We start from the raw sequence: 23,059 nt of genomic DNA, 5'->3' as shown, positions 1-23,059 counted from the left end.
TGGCAGGCCAAGAATCTTTCCACAGAAAACTTAACTTTTCCAGTATTTTTCCCTACAGACATATTTGGACTAAATTGATAACATTTAAAAATTATAGTAAATTATTGTCTCAAAAATATAAAATAAAATAAACAAATACACTATGAAAGGTGTTAGAAAATGTGGTAAATATTGTAGAAAAACTGCTCCTTGTTTGGGCCCTGTCTGACTCATGCCTAGCTGAGGTTCATGCTGTATATTGTTCTGCATATTGAATCTATTTACTGCACCTACACAGTGATGTAGGTGTTTGACTCACAGTGAGTGGTGAGCATTTTTCCATTCTGGACTTTCCAGTCAAATTCTAGACTTGAATATTCTCCCGGCGGTGCGTGCAGGCGCTCGTGCGGCCGCCTACCTGTTTGATGGTGAAGTCGTTGATGAGGTGGTGGTTGTGTTCGTTCAGGTTGCAGTGCAGGGAGACGCAGTCGCTCTGGTAGAGGAGATCCTGTAGCGTGTAGACGCGCTGGACGCCCAGCGAGCGCTCCAGGCCGTCCTGCAGGTACGGGTCGTAGAAGATGACGTTGAAGCCGAACACCTTGGCTCGCACTGCCACCGCCTGGCCTGAACGACCTGCACACACACAGACACAGACACACACACACACACACACACACACACACACACACACACACACACACACACACACACACACACACACACACACACACACACATAAACAAAGGGCAGGGAAAAAAGGTGTGTACTGTTAAGTCTTTTGTCTCACTGTGTTACAAGGTTACATGTAAAGGACAACTTGTAGATGTTGTATCACACTTATTTGTATCACACAAAGTGTCACTGAGCTCCGGGTGTGCGAGACGCTGAATCCGAGGTGTAAACTCCTGTTCCTCACCGTCTCTCCTGCACCCTAGGCATTTGTTGCGTGGGCTTGTAGCTGCAGATGCTCGACAGCAGCGGCGCGGCAGAGTGACAGAGCATCGGATGCTGTTGACGGTGAGTAGGATCGATAAAGGTCCTCCACCCCCCCGCCCCATAGGTCTCTTTGTGATGGAGCATCTCTGTGTATTCTTCACCCACAAACCTTGTGACCCAGCGTCGCCTCTTGGCTAGAAGAGCGATCACTGCTATTAAAGGTGAGATATGATGATCCTCAGCCATCAATTTTGGTATACTGCTGATATTTTGTAGTGACACTTCACCAAGGTGTTTTTGCACTGTAGGTTTCCGAGTTGTCAACCAGGAAAGATGCAAAAGAAGGCGAGAATAGAGACAAAACTCTCTGTAGTGACAACAAACCACACAAGGTCTCTGGGTAATATTCCTCTGGAGTGAACACGGCATGACGTGCTGTATTTGTTGCTCGCGGCGATAACTCTGATCTCTTTAGCTCTCTCTGGCCCGGTGCATCTTTCCCACATCAATCATCGCCGCAAACGGAGAGAACGCGAACTCGTGCCGTCTGCAGCACCGACGCAGATCTGAAAACGTGTTCATCTGGTGGCTCTCTCCTCCCTGTGGCCGGCATTTGCTTTGTTTTTCTTCTTTTTTCTTTGGGTTTCTGACAATATTCCAAAAGGGAATGATTCTCAGCTAAATTATGTCCAAAGTAAGTCACTAACAGTGTCTTTGTTTTGTAATTTCTTTTGTAACTTTGAGGATTTTTGAGATGTTAGACATTTAATTACCTGGACTAGAACAGACTAGAACAGACCCTTATGGATCCATAGAACAGGATCCAGGGACACGTGGGAAAGCCTCCATACATTGTATTCATACCGTGGCCTCAGAAAGTGTTTTCCTCTGAATAGTCTGTGTTTTAAAGTAGCCAAGAGAATGTGGTGGAGATAAACTGTCCAACATAGAAGGAAAAATAGCACCCAGAGCAAACTGATTCTACACGGTGTTAATCATTGAAGCGTGACACAGTTCTGTTTGGGAATCTAGAAGATACTGTACTTTTTGCTTTTATTGTGATACGCATTACTTTCGTCTACATTCTACCGAGCGTGTAAGTGGAGGCCCTCGAAAGTCGTTATATTTAGCAAAATGGCTGGCGTATCACTTTAAACAAGCCTAATGTTTAGGTTTGTGGGTACTTCATGTGTGCTTCTATCCTGTTGAGAGTCAGACACGCTTTCGTTCTGTCTGTGTGCAGCCTGCAGAGCCGCGCAGCTGTGTGTGTGCCAGGCCTGCACTCAGAACCATTATCTTTAGTGTCACTGGGAGGCCTTTGCTCTGTCCAAACCAACTCCCCCCCCCCACCCCCGCTGACAATCCACATTGTTTTGGAGATGGACTGAGCCAGCAAGACTGGGAGAGGAGATTGGTGGTGGGAGAGATGAGGAGGTGGTGTGTGGTGGGGAGGTTCTCTCAGTGCCAGCGCCTGCCGGTCTGGGCACAGCAGGTCTGGGCAGCTGGAAGAGGAGGAGGTTGTGTATTTGTGTGTGCCCGTGCGAGTGTGTGAGAGGAGGCAGAGGGGGTGTATGTGGACACGGAGATAAGGTGGCACTCTGGAATGGGAGAGGGGAGGGAAGAGAGAGTCCAACAACGCTGAGGCAGAGCAGAATGACGCACACACACATATAAACACACACAGACACACACACACACACTCAGCAGTAAAACAAGTGTAGACACACACACACACACACACACAAATCCACCATGGGGGCCTGATTATGGCAGGGCAGGATGGCAGGAGACAGCTTGGAGGACTCAGAGGCCATGTCCACACTAAGCTGGCTACATTTGTAAAATGCATCATTTCCATTTCATGCTGTTGTTTTCACACCCAGAAATGGTGCGCTTTTATTTTTTTTACAAACACTCTCTCAGAGTCGACAAATCTAAATACTAAATAACTGGCGTGGCGGCAGCGTCTGCGGGCAAAGCGGTTTCACAGACACGGCCATGTGGTGGGTAGCTGTGACATTCTGTCCGCTCCCGCTCTCGCTCTGTGATCATTATTCGCCATGGCAATACATCCAATCGCACACAACGCAGCTGGCTTGGCTGATCTGGACGAGCTCTCAGGTTGTCAGACGTAAAAACGAGACTAGATTGACTGTTTCGGACTGTCCGCTTTGATTTAAATACGGTATTAGATTTTAAAGCGTATATTAGATAACCGAGCTACCTGTTGAATAAGTAGTTGATTGATGCTTGAAAGGATTCGTACCAGTAGAGTCACAAGCGTACAAAGTGCTTTGGGAGCAGTTGAAAGAATCTAATAATGACAGAATTGGCGGAAAAGTGTCATCATTCTTTACAGCATGTTTTAAAAGCTAAATTGTGTTTGTAGTTACACTGAACGCTTTAACCCCCCGAGGTAAAGTAGACAAATTCAGCTATGTCTTATTTTGAAAATGTCAGAGTCATTTCTGTATCATTCTGGAGTTGCACTTGCTATTTGTATTGTGTGAACACGGCCTGGAACAGAGGGAGAGGGTTGAAAAACAGAAGAAGAGAAAGAATTTAAGAGATATAGCGGTGAGCATTAAAGCAGCAGGAGGAGGAGAGAGAAGAGGAAGGTTGCCCAGGGGGAGGAGAACAGACAACCTTGAGATTATCTGCAGGACGGGCACAGGGAGAAAAATAACGTTATCATGGCCGGAATACAGAAAGACAACAAGAGAGAGGACAGAGGACGATAGGCAGAGGAAAGAGAGAGGACAAAAACAAATGACGTAAGGGTTTGGAAAGTTGGCAAAGTTAGCTTTGTTTTTGCGGGGGAAAGGGAACATTTACCGAAGCCGATGAGGCCTAAGGTTTCGCCGCGGATGCGAGCGGCGCCGGACGCCACCTCGCGGATCTGCTCCACGCTCTGGACCCGCGTGCCCTCCCGGAGAGCCTGGTAGAGCCAGGTGTTCCGCCGGTAGAGGTTGAGGATGTGGCATATGGTCGAGTCGGCTGTCTCCTCCACGGCTGCCGAGGGAATGTTGCACACGGCGATACCTGCAGGGGGCGACAAAGGCGACAGAACAGGTGAGACATCGTCCGCATACACGTTTATCTCCGTAACTGAATCTCTCATTTATAAGACAGGTATTTATTTTGCATTTGATGATATTTCCATAGGAATTTGTCAGGTTCATTTGTAGCTGTTTGTTATTGACACAAACACAGCATATAATCCTGCACTATACTGACAGTCATGGTAAATTTGTCATAATCTGCATTTCAGCATCATTAATTCCTGGAAGGCTTTAATTGTGAAACATTCGTGAAGTGTTTTGAGTTTGATTACCAGCCGCTCAACCTCATTATTATGATAAATCTGCCATGAAAGCCAACAGATATTTTCCTGACCTTTACTTGTTTGTGCAGACTGCGAGACATTGTTTGACTACCGAGCTTTTATTTTCTATTAATTTCGCTGCCTCGGGGGAGTTCTAACCCATGAGCTTTTGGTATTAACTCCTATCCTCCAACTTTTCCTCACCCTTCCACTCTTTTGCTGCAACACTTCTACAAGCACTTCTGCCTTCCCTGCTCGCTCTCCTAATGTCCTCATCCCACTCTGTATCTCTGAGTACACACACTGAGCACGGGCGGCTCCGGACCTCAGAAAATAGCCAGAGCTGCACGATCAATGGCCCCTTTTCTTTCTCCCCTAGAACAGCTGTCATTATCAGCGGTACCTTCTGCAGGCAGCGATAGCTTTTGACTTCTTCGTTGCGAGGCAGAGGCCCTCTGAGTGGGTGGCAATTTAGACGCTGTATCTCATTTTGGCAGGGAAATGGCAGCTTTGTCAACGGCGAGGGCTGTTCCAGAGGCTGGGTGGAGGTTCAGAGGAAAGACCTCCCTCCCTCGCTTTCCCTCTCTTTGAACATCCTGCCTTACAGTGGGCGGTCCACCTTTCATCTGACTCTTTTATTCCACTCCTTTTGGCCATTTTGTAAATCTATACCGTAAAATGAGGAAAGACCAGCTGACCAGCTTAGTGTAAAAACGCTGTTCTCTTGATTGGTCCTATAGATGAAGCGCTGCCTTGGGTCGATCAATGTGTTTCAGCACAGCAGTTAGATGAACAAATGCTTTAAGACCCTCCCGTAACATCCTCCCCCTGATATTTCACCCCCGTCACCCTTAACCCCAGCCTCATCTTAAGTAGCCTTAAGATGAGGTCATTGTTACCTGACTTTTGTGGGGATTCGTTCACTCAAGCCAATCTCTGGCACTTTGCTTTGTGGCTGCATTGCCCACATTGACGGTCTCTTCTTCTTTAGCATAATGCAAATGGTTTATCTTTGGAGAGGAATGGGGCTTGTGTTTTTCCGTTTTAGAGATTTGTTTTCCAACGTCTTCTCAAAAAAGAGTGTTCTAAAATTAGTTCTGGACAGAATGTACGTTAAAATTAGTTCTGGCTTCCAACCATGCCAGTGATTGTAGGTTTGGAGGCGATTGTAGGAATGACAGACATAAGCGGGTTGCTAGGGTGGTTATGGTCACGTCAACTGTGACCTCATTCATGATGTCTCTTCATGTTTATATGGTTACATCATTCATAATGCCATTAGTTTAGTTCATGTCTCCTAAATGTTATGTAAATGAAATGCAAAGTACTCTATGCAGATGCAAAAGCGCTGAACTCGTGTTTTTGGAAAGTGTGGAAGCCATTGGACTCAACATTTACACACATGCACACACACACATAGGCTCTCCAATTACAGTAGTTTATGTATGATATATAAAAGAAGATTAAAGAAGCCAAACTTGAAGAAATCTTGCAAATTGTACTAATACCTTCATATCGTTCATATAGATTTACCATACAAATAATTTCCTCTAAATTTACTATATTTTTATTACAACCTTACTATTTTATTATAAATTTACTATACTAATGTTTTACTCTACGAAAGTTGCTATACATTTATCATGATTTTACTGTTTTCTTAGGTTTTTTCTCTACTAATTATTTATTTATTCTAATTTTACTATAGTTTTAGTTTACTACCTATTTGACTTATTTCAACACACACTCTCCAGCATGAACAAATCCAATTCAGAGCCTCTGTAATGAGCTGTGGGCAGATCAAATCAAATCTCCACCTGATCAATCCACCTTTAAAGGGATAGTCCCATAACATTCTGCTTCTCTCGTAGCCCAGTATTCCCAGGTTGTCCATCTCTAACAAACTCTCATCGATTCCATCTGTAACCCATCTACCAGCTCGATCCTTCACTCAACCATCAAAACAGCCTAACTCAAAACTAACCGCTTATTTATGAAGCTGGAGGAATTCTTTTGTAGGAAACGGGCTGCCAATCCGGTCAATTTTGGGCAGCAATAACCACTAAAACACACCCGTGGGATTGTCTCCACATTTTGGATGAATGGTTACGATAAAGTATTGATTATATGCGATCGATCGTACCCAGCTCTCCGGCAGCCTTGATGTCGATGTTGTCGTAGCCGCTGCCGATGCGGATGATGATACGCAGAGCTTTGAACTTCTCCAAGTCCTCTCTGGTCAGGGTGATGGTGTGGTACATCATGGCACCCACTGCTTCATTCAGCACCTGTACACACACACACACACACACACAGACAGACAACATTTAGCATGATTAAATGTGATTTCATTGTCAATAATTGAAACTTGACATCATTCATTCATTTCTCTCTTCTTCATGGTTTTGTTCCTTTGTGTCCATGCTCAATACAACATGGCTAATCGTCCAGTTGAGTTCATATGAACCCATGACCATCACAAGATCACATTCTACCGAGAGGAGCCATGAAAATCACATGTCTGGCATGACTTGGGACACTTAAGAAAACGTTTAAGATTATACACCCGGAGGAACTACAGACATCACATGGGCCACTATCAATAGTGGCACACTGTCCTTTTATTGGCCTGCATGGGAACTGGAACAAATCTTCCCATTGTCTCAGAGGGACTTCAGTTCTGCATGGTCATCACAATTACACTCACACCCAGAGGGTCTTTACGCTTAGACGCGCCGGAAAATTGACCGAGGAGAGGTCAGAGCGGCCGCTGATCCCTGCGTAAACCAGGATGGGAAGGGGTCAAAGAAATATAAATTTGGGCCCAGGTGACCTTTTGACCCCATTTATTTTTTGCCATTTAAATGCATGGAGAGTGACAGGGCGAGAATCATCAATAAAGAGAGGTTTGAAGGCAAATGAAATGAAGTTGTGCTTTTATTTGTGGATTTCACATTTCATTTGGATCCACTTCAGTGTGAAATAAGGGAATGAAATCAATCGAAACTAGATGCATTGTGACTGGAAGTGTGGAAGGGTAAATGCATTAGCATCCACAGTGAAATCAGAAACATACACTTACAGAACCACTGGTGGTACACGTGCCACAGTGGGAGAACCAAAGATTTAGTGGATTACAAAATACAAAACGCTGGAGTAAATTCTCCAACCTCTCCCCCTTTGTAAATCTCTTGGAATAACACGTAAAAGCCACTCAAGTCATCAAGCAAAAACAAAGGACAAGGTTTTAACCTGGCAACAGCAACATAATGAGTTTAATTCATGTGTAAAATTTTAATCTGCATACCAACTGTTTGGTGTAAAAACAAAAGTGTAGTGAGCTAGAAAAGTGGATTTAATGTACAATTTAACGACACATCAGTAAATATTTGTTATCTTGGGGTCAAACACAGACAAGGTGACCCCGCCTGTGATGAGGTCTGATGTGGATGGAACCCATCTCCCTCTGTGTGTGAGCCACAGCTCCTGTCAGCACCTCAGCCCTGCCTCCACCTCCAGCCAAACTGCATTAGCTCTCTGATTAGCAGATTAGCCCCGAATTTCCATACAGCTTTTATTAGAGCCGTGCCTTCCAGACACTAACTCAAGGTTAAAATGCTCCACACACACACACACACACACGCACACCCGTAGACAGAGGGGGGAAAAAAGTGTCGAAGCATTAGCAATGAGGCTTTGTGAGGGAAATCCATTGTGAGCGCAGTTTGCTTTAATGGAAACTATGACCTAATCTATATCACCTCTCTCTCCACGGTAACCAAAGCCTTATTGCTGTTCACATCTATCATGTGTGATGACGCCTGGGCCTGAGAGGTTGTGTGTGTGTTGTTCGCGAGGGGAGTTCAGAGTGGACGATACTTGTTTTGTTAGACTGTGCGTTCCCCTGCGCGTGCGTGTGTGTGTGAGACTCTGCGGCTCGCTGGGGAGGGATTTTATGGCAATGAGGTCATCCCACTAGTGAGCGGGGTGGATGCGGTGTGAATGAGAGCTGTTTGTAACGCTGAGAGCGGGACATTCTACACCTGGCACAGCCAACAGTGTTGTTTTAACACAAAATCTCCCTCTTAAATCCGTCTTCTCCTCTTCAGTCACACTTTCATTTTACCACACAATGCATTAAAGAGTATAAGCCGAAACTGTTCTTGCTTTGAAAATGTATCTAAAAAACGCGAAAGAAAGGATTTTAGTCCCATGATTTAGAAAGACTGAGAGGATTCTTGGTCTGGGTGAGCCAAACCTGACCGCTGCACTCTGGGAAACGTGGGCGCCGACCTGTAACCTCTGCGGCCACGACCGGGTGAGCAGAGCGAAGCGGTGTAACTAACACATGATTGGCCCGCGTTGACTCTGTGCCATATGGGCCATCATCCAACTTTTATGGGGCCATATGTGGCTTTGAAGACGTGGGATCGCTGACCTTGGATGATGATGATGATGTTGGGGGACGCAGGTGGCTCCGTGCTGGATTCACTCTGGCTGAAGTGGCATCGCAACTTGATCTTGAACCACGTCGGCCCGCGCGCGCTGGTGTCTCATCACACCACTATCAGCGGCGTAATAAGGGATTACCGGGGGGAAGATGAGCTGATATAAAAGTAAGGCTACTTTCCTATTCCGCTGACCAGCCTTTTCCCCATGAAATTTCTATCTCGGCGTCGGATGGAGGGGCGGCGCGGCAGGTGGCGCGTCGGCACCGCACTGAGAGCTCGCTCGCTCTGCATCTCTATCTGCCATCTTTGCGTCTACACAAAGCCGAGATTGGACATTTTCAATCTACATCAAGCCTCCTGGGTGTCTCGACAACAAGTTATTACTGGGAACTGCTGAATATGCTGGCGAGGTGAATGTTACAATCATGTTTTTCCTGATAAGGCAGTGTTAAAACAAACACACACACACACACACACACAAAAAGAGAAAGAAAAAAGCCCCACTCCCTCGTTTCCCGGCGCGCTCTCCTCGCCGCCCAAGGTCTTTGATTGAATTGATCTCTATGCAAATGCTTGTTTTTTAATATGTCCCATTTTCATAAAAGCAGCTCTCTCCCCCTCTGCAGATGGCGAGATGGCGCCTCTCGCAGATACACATCTCCATGGTCAGATATTCCGTCGCAGCTGCGGCGCCGTGTAGAAAGCAATAAAGAATCGCTGCAAGCCGACGCAATGTAATTACACCGCATTCCCGACATACAAAACTCTCTATTAGGACGATGGCGGTTGATGCAGACGTTGCGCTCTTTGGCACAAATTGACATTAAATCACAATGAGGACACTTTATTTGAACTGGCGCTGGCGTTGCGAGGGCCCCGAAACATCACGCTTCACTTATTAGCGCCGTGATGACAAAAACGAGAGCGACAGAGGGGAGCGTAAGTGAGTGGCAGACACCATCTCTCTGGAGCGGTGTGAAACTCAAGTGCACCGAGTGTGTGTGTGTGTGTGTGTGTGTTTGTGTGTTTGTGTGTTTGTGTGTATGAGCAATAACATTTATTCAATTGCTGGCACCATCACTTATTGTCAGCTGTGGGCCAGTTTTTGTACACAGCGACAATCACTATATTTACTTCTGTGTTTACGGGATGTAAACAAACTGATTTATTGCCGAAATCAGAATATAATAGTTGTTTTAAGTGTGCGTGTAAACATACAGAGTGCAAACCGCAGTAACTTACAGTATTGGTTGACTATAACAACCATTACAGAGACGTTTCGCACGACAGCCAGGAAGGTAAATACGGATGCCACTAGATGGCGCCAATTTACACTTACAGTGGTTTTGGATGTAACCTTGCTGCAGGAACTTAGTCAGAGGAGGAAATGAATACCAAACTGCGTAAGTGAAATACTCAAGTACTCGTGTTAATGACTTTCCCCCCCCTTCTTCCGTGTGTGTTGTTTACCTTCTCATGGATCTCCTGCGTGGACTGCGCGTCGCAGAAGGCGACGGTGGCCAGGTCCTTCAGGATGGGCATCTCCACGGTGCAGTCGCGGCCGTCGAGCAGCGCCACCAGGGGGCGCGGATGCATGGGCCCGTTCATGATTTGGGGGCGGATACCTGAAGGGAAGAGAAGCCGGGGAAGAAACGGGGTTTAATCACAAAAAGATCACCGCAACAATTAGGATTAAGACAAATGACGTTTTAAAGTCAAAGTCCTAACCTCTCGCACGCAAACACAGACGAACACACTTTGCGCCGCAAATTTAATTACACGTTGAGAAGCCGACCACACTCTCTTTTAAACATTAATGATGATAATTACCTGCCACCTGCACTGTTTGCACACTGATTAGGATATATTAGGAAACAGGGATCCTCTGAGCTAACAAACGCCGCTCAATAAATCAATGCGACGGCTCGAGACTGGATTAGACCGCAGCCTCACTTACAGGAAAGCCTCTCTCCGCTTCACCTTGTGCTTCCTCACAGCTTCCAAACACTGAGCGGCACTGCTGGCTTAGCAATATAATTGTATTTATATTGTGTGAAGTGGACGGGGCATGAACCAAAAGTACGTACATAATGTTTAGCATGTTTGGATCTTTCAAAAATTTTGTTCAGAAGTGCTTCATCAGGACAGGATGTTAAGATGATAAACACTAACATTCACACATTTAATGCCACGTGTACTTTGATCAGGTGGGCTGTGCTCCATCACAGCACAGGAAACATATTCCCCTGTGTCCACCTGTGACACACAAGCACACACAAATAGCTTTCACATTAGCCCCCGAGCTGGAGGAAAACAGAAAGTGGAGCGAGCGCGTCGCAGCAGAAAGACTAAGTGTGAGATGGACCTTGAGGAGTCAGGCTCGCACCGGGCGCCGCCTCCCCGCAGCCGTGTATCACCAAAATGGAGCATGTTGCAGAAAATGGGACGAGACGGAAACAAAACTGCCGCCGCCGCCTCACATCTGCACCCTGGCACACTTGACAAATCTCCATTACAGAGGCGCCGTGTGTGTGTGTCACAATTCCGCTGTGGGGCCGAGCGGCGGCCTTGTCTCTCTCTGCTCACTCCACCCCCCTCCCCTCCTTCCTTTCCTCACTTAAAGTGAAGAGAGCCAAGCTGAGCCGAGCTCCCCAGCGTGCCGACCTTCTCGACGCGTCGTGCCCAAGACGTGCCGCGCTGAGAAGACAAGACAATTACCAGGCCCCGACTTCATACAATGTTAACAAGCTGAGTATCATCAATATTCATGCTGTTTCTGAGCGCGGCGGCTCAGTGCCAGCCGGTGGGTGGATGGATGGATGGAACCGGGCGAGGAAAGCAAAAGTTCCCTGCAGAGCGTCGATACTGTGGCTCACTGGGTCACGATCTTCGCCGGCGGTCGAGTTCCTATGGATCTGAACCGCTCGACACAGAGGTCACAAGTCGGCGTGTAGATACCTCAACAACAAATCCCCCCAAGGATGGATGCTGTGTGATCTCCTGGCTCCTCTCTATGGAGCCGTAAAACATTTACTCACACGCACACACACACTCACCAACACACAGACACACAAATACACACACACACCTCACCGAAGTCTGTTGTAGGCATGTTGCATTGCCACAAATCAAATCAAATCTGGTGTTATTATGGAGCTTTTGGACATTTTCTTATCCTTTTGATTCACAAATGTGCTGCAAAACAAATGTGACCAACAGCTGGTATCACTCTACAGCTCATTGAGTACTTTAAGACTTAAATTATACTGCAAACATGACCAAATCCACACGTCGGGCCATGTTTTTGTTCCATCTGCAACTAAATGCAGAAAATGTACTTTTGTTTCCGAGAGATTAATATTCAAATCGCGGTTGTATCTCATCGCGAAACAACATTTGTGGACAGGAAACGTAGGCCTCTGGCTGGTGGCTGCGATTTCTATCTCCATCCTTTTCGCGTGACCTCATCCTGTGCATGCAGGTGTGCGTGGGCGCTCAGCTGTGCGTGTTTAAAGTTACCCTCCCCCTCCCCCAGATCGTTATGACATCAGATCCCAGATAAGAAGCCAAGTGGTGGGGAAGGAGGAGGTGGTGAGAGGAGAGGAGAGGAGGAGCGCTCGGTGGGATTACAGCAGCAGAGGAGGCTGATTAGAAGAGATAAAGTCAAGATTATAAGATTTGCCGTTCCAGCTAAGAAAGTTGTGTGTGTGTGGCCTTTTTTTTTTGGTGCCAAATGGGCTGATGGGAGGATAAACAGGTGGGAGGAGAGAGAAGAAGAAGAAGAACACGAAAGTGTAAGAGACGGCGAGGATTGAGAATAAAATGTAAACACGAGCGTGTGTAGCAAACACTAAACACTGCCTGTTCCCCTAAAGAGCTCCCTGGAGACAAATCAGAGGAGACAGAGAGGAGGAGGAGGGGGAGGAAGATGGAGGAGGAAGATGGAGGGTGAGAGCAGAGGCGACGCGGCGTGCCCCAGGGTTGACAGCAAGCGAGCAGTCCGGCAGTGCGCTCTGTCAGGAAAGTAGGAGGCTCGGAGCGGAGGCGTCGTCATCGCTGTCGTCACCCCGTGCTTTCCTCTTGTTGTCATGGTGATCACTTAACAGGCTCTGGTTTTAATGCACTTTATTTTTGGCATCTGCGCAAGTCGGGGTTGGAGGCGCAAACACCCGTATGCACCCTCCTCGCTCGCTTGCTCTCCGCAGGAAGGAGGGCGGAGGAGAGAGGCGCTCTCTAGCCCCGTTCCCCCCCCACGCGCTCATGTGACACCCGCTGTTCCAAGACGGGGTGACGTGACGGCGGAGAGCGAGGCGGCTGTGCCACATCTGTAAATGACAGCTCTCCGCATAATAATGGAGGCAGATGGTGAAGACTGGCCGACAATGACCGAGGTCGCGTAGAAGAGAGTGTGTGAGAGCACTCAATGACGCCTTTTAGCACTTCACTAAATGTGTGTACACGTACAAGTCAGACACACACGCACGCACACACACAATCTCCTCAATCTCAGGATTCACACAGGAAAGATGACACGAGCTGTTCTAGCCGCGGAGATCAGATTTAGTTCTTATGAAATCCTTTAAAATCATAATAACTACAAAACACGATTAAAAGCTCAATTATGAACAAAGCAAACAGTTCCTTCACCAGTAGAGACCCTAATTTACTGTAATCTAGAAACTTCTGGGACATAAAATCAGCGAAAATAGCGTCTGATAGATTTTGAAAGTAAATGAACATAATGACTACTGAGAAGTTAAAGTATTTATGTGAAAGATTTGTATTTATTTATTCGATTGCTTTGTTATACTATATCAGAGAAGTTCAGCCGCTAATGTTGTTACAGGCTTATTTTTCCTTATGGCCCCTGCGATCAAATGACTTGTAAGGCATCTTCTTTTTTTTCTCCACGTTACTTAGCTTGGCATCATATTGTGACCACCCATTCAAAACATCTTCAAAACTTCAAATGAACCAAAAACAATGAGCCTTCAGGCCGCATTAGTCCGAGTAAACCACTGCAGTTCTTGAGATAAATGGATGACTTTATACTTAACTTTGTTTTAAATCGCACATTAAGCTAGCTGTGCAGTTAACTAACTCGCAATTTTGCTTTTGTTTTCTGTAGCAAGATTCACCTTTTCACCTTTTTTCAGAAAAGGTAAAAATAAATATATCAGCCACACTAGACAGCGGCAGAGTGTGAGGAGCAGGTGAGAGAAGCTGTGGATGAAGGTTGGCAGGTTGCTTCCAGCGCCGCGGGGCAGAACTTCGACAAGCTGAATTCCGCGAATCATCTTCACCTCATCCTTCTCCTCCTCTCTCTTTCACTCTCACTGTGACCTTTCAGTCTCGTTCTCCCTCTCAATCTCCCTCTCGCCATCTCTCCCTTCATTACATTTCACCATTGCCCGCCGCGCCGCGATTGTCCTGGATCTCTGCCGCGACGATAGCATCTCCCCGACAGCTCCTCTATCCTCCTAATGCGGAGCTCTGCATCTCCCGTTTGCTCTCCGCCTATCTGCCTCTCCCTTTATCTCTCCTTCCCTCGCCCGCCGTCGTTCCCACCTCAGCCATCACTCCTCAGCTGTCTCCCCTTTCTCTCCTCCGTGCCAGTAATCACCCCCTCCTTCCCCGTCACTCTGTGTGACAGATTGATTCTGACTATGTTGGTTCTGATTGAGAGGAGGAGACGATGTATGGGGGAGGAGGAGGTGACAGGCTACACTAAACTGACGCCCGGGACCAAGCCGTCCTCCAGCAAAACCCAGACAGACGGCCAACAGTTCAGATTGGTGGGTCGCGGTGCGTTCACGGCCCACTTTCTTTACTGTTCACTTCCAGGGTGATACTTCGCAATCTTTATCATAATCTACAAATTGAATTTCACTGTTATCTTAGTGATGCAGGTCTACACAAACAGAAACCTTGGAAAATCCTACTTCTGTTAAGTCAACGATGTGGATGTCTTTCACTGTAGCTGATGCAATAAAACCTTTTTTATATTTTATTCACCCGCAACAGAACTCCTAGGTAAGTTTCTTCTCAGAGAGGTGGATTTTTCTCAATATTTGGACCTCATTTATCAAGCTAACTTAGTCGCATTCATGTTACAATAACAAAATGTAGCAATACTAAAGCGTCATTTGATAGGAAGCGTCGACTTTAAGAGCTTGCAAACGGGTCACGCGAGTAATTCATAAAAACACCGGATTTATTGGGTCCTTAAGAGCAAATCGTGTCACGTAACCATGGTCACACATTCATAGAGGCCTGCTCCCGTCCTCAGGTAAACAACCCATAATACAAACTGCTGCTATGTAGAAAATTAAGACTAACTAAGAAGCTTTTGGAACCGTCTACAACCAAATTCAAGTTGGTCTATTAAAGTAATTCTAAAGTATTACTGAGGAGAGGATATGAAAGTCAGCGTATATATGGTTCTATCTTTTATACTGATGGTGTAACAGCTCTTTCTCAGCTCGCTCGCTTAAACAGCCTCGGAGCAGCTTGTTGGGACTGAGCGGAAATAAAAACGGGACATTCTGCAAGTCCCACCAGCTGCCGCGTTTTCCGCAGGTTCTCGTGGAGCCACCGCTGGCCAGCAACTCAAATGACGCTTGTGTGTGTGTGTGTGTGTGTGTGTGTGTGTGTGTGTGCGCAGACATGAGAGGACGGACGGAGGTCGGAGCACTGGCGAGATGTCGCGGGGGTCGTGTTGTAGCTGCAGGAGGCAGAGCGCTCTTAATTTCACTTCTCCATTAATTAATACCCCTCATTTCCTATCCTGTGCGCGCTCGTTTCCTCACTCAACTGCTGCCAGACTGTGTGTGAGTGTTTGTGTGTGGGTGTGTGTGTGTGTGTGTGTGTGTGTGTGTGACGATTTGGAAAGAGTAAGTTTTCTCTGAGAGAGACAGCTGTCGTGGGTTTACCTGCCAAGAATCAATGCATGTAAGTGCATAAATACACTTTCTCTCTCACTCTCTCTCTCACACACACACACACACACACACACATACACACACACCCTGCTGGGCCCTGTTCTGCATAATGATAGACTATGAGCCATTTCCTTCTGATCTCTAGCACTTCAGAGTTCTTGAACTGTACCCATTGCTGCCAAATTCTACTGATTCCCTGTGCACACTCTTCATCATTAAACTCAACATGACATCACCGACGCCTCCCCTCCCCACGGTGACTGTTTGTTCTAAAGAATTACACACGTACGACCTTCTGCAACAATAATTGCCTTTCCTGTATCATGTATGTCGACTCAAAAACAGGACTTTTGAGTGCATTTTCTCAATTACAAAGCAAAAACACTTCAAAAAATGAAAAGTAGGTCACAGTGACAATTATTTCAGAAATGTAAGTCTCCAGTGTAAAGGCTTAATACCACTAGATGCAGATTACTTCGCTTTTATGAGATCGCATTTTTGCAATCTTGATCTCAATCGGCCAGTAAATCTAATTCTAATCATTCCTCGAGACAAATAGCCGTGGAAGCAAAACCCGGTCTGGGCTAGAGGGTGCGGTTCCCGCGCCAGCAACACTTAGTCAGAGTCTGGCAGCGGGACGCAGCAGAGCGCCGCATGGGGAGATGAGGCCAGAGTTTCCATTGTGCGGTGGAGGGAACTGGGAGTCCTCTTCCTACCGCTGGCCTCTGCTGCTGGTGTTAGATTGCGTCCGCGAGGGGGGAAGCGGGACCAGAAAAGGGAACAAACGAATCAGCCTCCTGAGTAGCGCGCTGGATCGATGGCGCCGTTTGCTGCGGTGGCACGGTGGCCGGTGATGGAGTTTCGCGCGACGGAACAGATGGTCGGATTTATCGAGTTCATCAGTCGCCACATTTTTGAAGGATGAAGGTAGCCTAAGAGAATGTGGATGTTAAAATCTCGTGGCCTCATTATGTTGAAGTTGTACGAAGTGGCATCCAACCACATCGCTCAGATCGTTCACATTTGATGGTTGGGTGAAGACGCCACAAGCCGTGTTTCCCTTTTACTTTCAAGTCAACTCAGTCAGTCAAAGGTCAATTGCACATGGGGCAAGTGTTTCAAATGCTAATAACGTTTCAAGATCACAAGTCACCAAGGAGAGGGCGTTCCATGATCTGGTGTCTCTCAGCTCAATGATCAATACATCCTCAAATCAGTTTGGATTTTTCGTGAATCCGAGGAACACAAGGCTTGTCGCAGTTTGACACGATTGCTAAACTCGTGCAGAGATGCTCTCCGTCTGGTATAACTAACTTTTTCATCCCGAACACTAGACGGCGTATTCAACACAACGACTAGTCCGTTTCTGAATTACATCTTCATCCATATGCCACAGTGAAAACACTTCTTTAAGTTGCTAATTTCTCAATTCCCAACCTAGAAACAGGACAAACCGAAGGATGCTCGTTAGAGAATCCTAATAATTCTGTGCTATCGAGGAAATCGCAACACAATTAATCATGTGAATGAGCAAACACTTTTACTCCTTCGCTGGAGGACATTCATGGCAATCCACAGCGTTCTAAGGCCAGAGAGTGACGAGAGACAAAAGAGAGACGACTACCTTCTATCTGCTATCTATTAACACATCCCTACATGAGGAAACTGAAGCCTTCAAAACCTTCAGTTAGAATTTGGCTGTGATATCAGCCTTGGGAGGAAAAACATTAACCACTTTTGCCTGCATGTCATGATGGATAAGAGCGGCGGCCAGTTGGCAGCCTCCATTTTCGAACGTAGGACCAACAGCCAGTTGCAGTCCATTATTTCTTGCATCGCAATCGGATGAAACGTCTCATTTAATAAAGATCAGTCACGTACGGAAGTGGAGGAGTGGAATTCATTTCTCTGCAGACAGGAAACCTCGGCAGAGTCTGGTTTCTTTCTTTATGGAGGAGACCTTCTGCGTTTTTGAGTTTGTCACTACTGTTGAAGCAACCGAGAAAGAGAAAGGAAAGGGAAGAGAAGAGAAGAGAAAGGGAAGAGAAGAGAAGAGAAAGGGAAGAGAAGAGAAGAGAAAGGGAAGAGAAGCGAAGAGAAGAGGTGGAATGGGAGGAGCAGTCAGGTTGGCGATAGCAGACACGATGAGCCCTCTACAATACTGTCAGCTGCCACCGTTGGTTACCTAGCAACCCCAAGCTGCTGTTTGCAGGTGGCTTCCTTTCTCGTCAACAAGGCTGGGTGGTGGTCATTGGTGAACAGCAACAGTTACGGCGGCCTGTGCTGTAATGTGAGCCAGATCGGTGGCATTAGCATATGGATGTGTGTTTTTGTGGAGTGACACAAAAAACACACACACTTATAAGCTACACACATGAAAAGGAACATGCATACACACACCCCTGGCATAATACACAGATGTGCAGATGGGTCAAACAGGACTTTGTTTTTCTTGCTGGAGTTTCCTCTCATGCCAGACTGCTCACTCACTCACACACACACACACACACACACACACACAGCGCTCCATAAACACACGCTAGCCCTTCATGTGTGAGTGACAGCATGAGGTCACTGCACGAGTTGTCGTGGTTGAGCAGAGGGAGTGATGGGGGTGGGTGGGTATAAGCGCCCTTTGTTGGCAACCTTCTCCCTGCCCTCCCCGCCTTCACTTCCCCAAAAGTAGCACACAAAGGCCACTTGTCCTGTTTGGCTGCGTGTGCCCCACCCCTGTCACCACCCCAGCTGCCCACCACGCCAATCCATCCCCCCCCAACCCCCCCCCCCCCACGACTCTCTGCCAACAAAACCAGGAGCACGCCCGCTTTAAATGGCACCCTGTGTGCGCGGCAGGCCGGGCCCACGCTCACACGCGGGACAAAAAAGCCTCGCACAGTCAACGGCGTCCGCCCGCCCGCCGCCAGACCTTCCCCGCCTTCTCTTTTTCCCGCTCTCTTATTTCCTGGCGTGAGAGGAAGCGGGAGGGCGGCGGTAAAAGGACACCACCCGTCACGGCACAAGCGTGGGGTTTTGTGAAAGTCTCCCAAGCTTTTGTGTTGATTCCACTCGAATCCTCTGTCATGCAGACGTGACAGAGGATTCCATCATTCCCTCATCATGTCTCTCCAATGCAGATCCACCTGTGTTTCACATTTCACTGCACTACAATCAAAAAAATTACATTTAACTGTACAAAATTCCCTCCACAATAGCCATGCCAATTTTTGTCTTAAACAATTTGTTGACAGACTTTTCGCATTGCAAATATTTCCCGTCCTTATCACAACAATAACTCCACAACTGAGCTCAACGAAAACCAGAACAATCTACTTTGAATTCATAAACTTTGTTGCTTATATGAAGGTAAACATCATTTATTCCTGGTTGTCAGGCCAGATTGCAGTCTCACCAATATCTACCAGCAGTGCACAGCCACCATCACCCTCACACACACACACACACACACACACCCACACACGTCCACGCTCCCCTCCCTCTAATCCCCCCACTCCTCCCGCCCCCGCCATCCACCTACCTCCCTCCCCCTACCCTCCCCTCCCGCCTCCCACATGCCAGACTTTATTAGACATCCAGAAGAGAAAACAGGAAACATGCGCCTTGCCTGGAAAATGTTGCCTCCACATTCTTCAGCTCAAAAGCTACGCATCGCAGCAGCAGCAGGAGGGGGGCAATAAAAAAAAAAAAAAGAAACAAAAAAAGAAACACACACACACACAACGAAGGAATAATCCAAGGAGGGTACCCCCCCCCCCCCCCCCCTCTCCCTCTCCTCCTCTTCTTCTCCCCCCCCTCCCCTGGAGTTACTCCTCTTGGTGTAGCCCTGTTGGTGAGGGGAAGGGGTCTGCGTAGTGAGTGCGCTCCTTCTCACTAAGCCCCCGGCTGCATCATCTTCACTCCATGCCTTTGAGGGGCTGGGAGAAAAAGCATACACCCGCGGCGTCCTTACGCGCACACACACACGCGTACACACACACAGACCCGGCGGCGTGCAGGCTGGTGATCGGATGGTAGGAGGCTCGGAGGAGGCTCGGAGGAGGGAGGGGGGAGAGAGGGAGAAGCTTTTGTCCCCCTTTTTTTCTTTTTTAGCTCCAAGAAAGGAAAAGCTGCGGCCGAGGAAGGCGACGGCTGGAAACTCTCTGCGCCGCTTCCTCCACTGTCAGCTGCGCAACATCGGCCATTCAGTGCGTCCCCTTCTCTCTCTCTCTCTCTCTGTCTGTCTGTCCTTCTCTCTCTCTCTCCGTCTTTGTCTTTGCCGCTAACACGCCGGCAGAGGAGGGATCTCGCCGAGAGCAAAGCAGCGGAAAAACAAAACGCAGCCTCAAAAAATGAAAAGTGTCAGCTCGAACACGCAGAGCTGAGCTCCGGCTGCGCTCACTTCACAGGATCCACACACAGTCAGTCACATACACGCACACACACAGTCGCTGCTCGCACGTTCTCTCTCTCACACACACACACACACACACACATAGTCGGCGCACACAAAATGCTCTCCTCCCTTTTTTCCCTCCTCCTTCTACCCCTTTTTTTTTTTTAATGTTTTATTTCTGATCTGGCCTCCACAGTGTTTTAAGAACGCCTGCCCCCCTCTCCCTCTCCCCCTCCCCTCTCTCTCTCTCTCTCTCTCCTTACACACTCAGTCTCTCCCTCGCTCTCCCTCAGCTCCCAGCCTCACCTCCCCTCTCCCTCACAATTATTTGGTTTCCTCCTCTGCCTTTCTCACTTTCATCCAGCCTCCCCCCCCCCTCTCCCTCCTCCCTGGTATTTTGCGGGTTACCGGGAAGAGATTGGAATAGTGACACACACACACCCACACTCCCCCCCCCCCCCCCCCCCCCCCCCCCCCCCCCCCCCTCCATCCGACATACTAGGATATGTCATACACTCCACACACACACACACTGAACCAGATGAAGAACAATGCAACATTCAATTCACTCCAGTAATAACATTACAGCTGTGAGGGGTGGCTGTTTTTCACACCATCGGGGAAGTCATCAGAGCCGAGTGTGTTAAGTTCACAGTTTAGTCCCTGGAGGAGCGGAGAGAGAGAGAGAGCCAGGAGCCCAACCGACAGAGAGAGACAGACAGCTCTGTTGAATAACTGTGAGGACGGGCAGCTGAAAACACCCTGTTTAGAATAACAATGTAACCAGAGCCTCTGTGCCAGTGTGGCCACAGCACAAACACACACACACTCACACACACACACACACACACACCACGCCTCAGCGCCGTCACACACCAAACCTGATTATCACTGATTTTCAAAGTGGAAAGGTGGAACGGGCCGAGTCGTCAGGCTGCTGAGTGGCGAGTGTCCGTCCTCTCTTCTTCCCCTGCTAAACTTGAGCGGAACAACTGTGTGTCTGCAGCGTTGTGGATGCGAGGATGTGTGTGTGTGTGTGTTGCGTTTGGGGCGACTGTCGAGATCGGTGTGATGGGAGACGCGGCATGTCGGCCCCCACAGACGGTCCGATGCCGCCGTCTGTAGCGGCGACACATCTAAGAGAGTGTGACCATCAAAGGAAGCGGCCCCCACATCCTGCCAGCCGGCCAGCCGCACACACACACACACACACACACAGACACACACTCTTGATGGAGTGCGAGGACACGGCTGTCCCTCTGATCTTCCTCTCCTCAATAACATTAGAGGGTGCGCAGGAGGGGAGGGGGGGGAGCACAACGGACAGCAATATGTTAATACGGCTAGATCACAGCTCGCCCAAAAACACAGCCGCTGGAGGGAGTTGGAGGAATAAATTAGGAAGCGAGCGCATCAAAGACTGCAGATAGAGATGTAGTCGATGCCCACTTGAGTGTCAAGTGTGCAGGTCGCGGGATCGCATCGTATTCCAGCTCCAACTTGAGCGATTTCAGATTAGATTTGATCACAGCTGCTCGGCTCGCAGGTGTTGCTCACCGGAGCCGCCTGACGATCTGCCTGTCATCTACTCCAGCTGGTGTGCACGGCTGCCAATCAGACGCTGGTGGGAAGTGACGGCCGTGATATATATACACACACACACACAAAGAATTCGGGAAGATGTGTGTGAGGAGTTGAATCGGAGGAGGGGAGCGGGATGGCGTTTCCTGCTGCCACGGGCCCACAAGCACCAACCGCTGTACGCGCACGACTCTTCCCAGGCAGTCGTCATGCGTGTCCTTACATGTTAGTGCACTTTGAAGGGGGCGAGTAAACGCTAATGAGAACAGATTGGCACAGCAGGTTCCCCCCAACACATTTACACACACACACACACCGTTTTCCCACTCTTTCAGATGGTGGAGCAGCCAGACTTGGGCCTTAACCAGGCCTGAAGGCTACATCTGTTCACCCCTCGGCATTTTTAAACACAAACATCTGTGTAAACACCCACTTAATAAGGCACACTCAGACACACAAAGGAAAGTACACGCATGTAGCTTTGAAACTATTTCAACTCACCAACACACAAGTAATCAATGATAACTCTTCCAATCGATTGATAACTCCGTAGGGTGATGGGTCTCTAGGAACGTTTCTGTCTATTTCCCGAAAACTAAGACAACAAAATTCCCTCATACATATTGATGACATGATGGACTATCAACAGTGTAATTGAGCCCAAATCCAACTATTGATCCAGATCTGATCAATGGGTAAGTCTCACAGCGACCACCAAGATGATCGCCGAGTAAATAGCAGCTTTGACTGACCGATTTTCCACATTTATGGATACAGATCAGGAGGATGATGTCACCAATATAGCTGAGCAAAGGATAAACAGTACATGATGAATTTGGTCTCAATCCCAGATTATAAATGAACAAAGCGAGATGATAAGAGTATGTGGCCCGGTGCTGCTCGTCTTTATCTCCTCTGACTGATCTCTCTATTACAGTTCACGCTCCCTTCGCCTCCTCCGCTCCTTAATCCGCGACCTTTGGCACAGTGAGACACCCAAGAGCGCCGGTCACGCTCCGAAGACCCGACAGGGCCGGGGCCAGAGACTCGCTTACGGTCAGGCGCGGATTTATCGTCGAGGCACGAGTCGTCTTCTTTAACCGGCCTAATTATACTGTAAGCGCCCCCCCTCCTTTTCCTGTAAGCGCTGGAACTCCGGGCCTTTTAAATCCCTCTAAAGCACTTAAAGGGATTTTAAGAAAGCGAGCGGTAAAAGCAGCCAACCTGCTGCTCGGAGAGAGACGAGGCCGCATCTGATGGCTCGGGGGTCATGTTACCAGGGAGCATCAAGCTGGGGGAAGTGGGGGGGGGGGGGGGGGGGGTGTTCCATTTTAGATGCTGGACTGCGGCAGCACAGATAAACACCCTTTCTGGCTCCAGGTACTTGTTTACTTCAGCTATTTGGCAAGTAGTGTTGCACGCAAAAACGTCTAATCCACTTTTACAGATTTGTTTT

General features: G+C 47.9%; 1 protein-coding gene across 4 annotated transcripts in view; it reads right to left on the bottom strand.

Moving 5' to 3' along the window:
* Positions 1–23,059, bottom strand: part of ctbp2l (C-terminal binding protein 2, like) — a 98,011-nt gene that overhangs the window by 17,934 nt on the left and 57,018 nt on the right. For 3 of the 4 annotated variants that reach the window (XM_076143520.1, XM_076143523.1, XM_076143519.1), the window contains 4 exons: positions 10,162–10,316; positions 6,384–6,528; positions 3,751–3,957; positions 398–612 (listed from right to left, as the gene is read on the bottom strand). In XM_076143520.1, the coding sequence (XP_075999635.1) occupies positions 398–612; positions 3,751–3,957; positions 6,384–6,528; positions 10,162–10,316 (722 nt within the window). Of the gene's footprint in view, positions 1–397; positions 613–3,750; positions 3,958–6,383; positions 6,529–10,161; positions 10,317–19,254; positions 19,369–23,059 lie in introns of those variants that run through there. The other variant, XM_076143521.1, reaches the window with a different exon arrangement.

Source organism: Genypterus blacodes, unplaced genomic scaffold (assembly GCF_046128005.1).
Source record: "Genypterus blacodes isolate CSIRO-AG114 ecotype Tasmania unplaced genomic scaffold, CSIRO-AGI_Gbla_v1 ptg000026l_1, whole genome shotgun sequence".
NCBI classification, from domain to species: Eukaryota; Metazoa; Chordata; class Actinopteri; order Ophidiiformes; family Ophidiidae; genus Genypterus; species Genypterus blacodes.
Note: the sequence above shows the minus strand (reverse complement) of the source record. Positions and strands in the feature narration are given on the sequence as shown.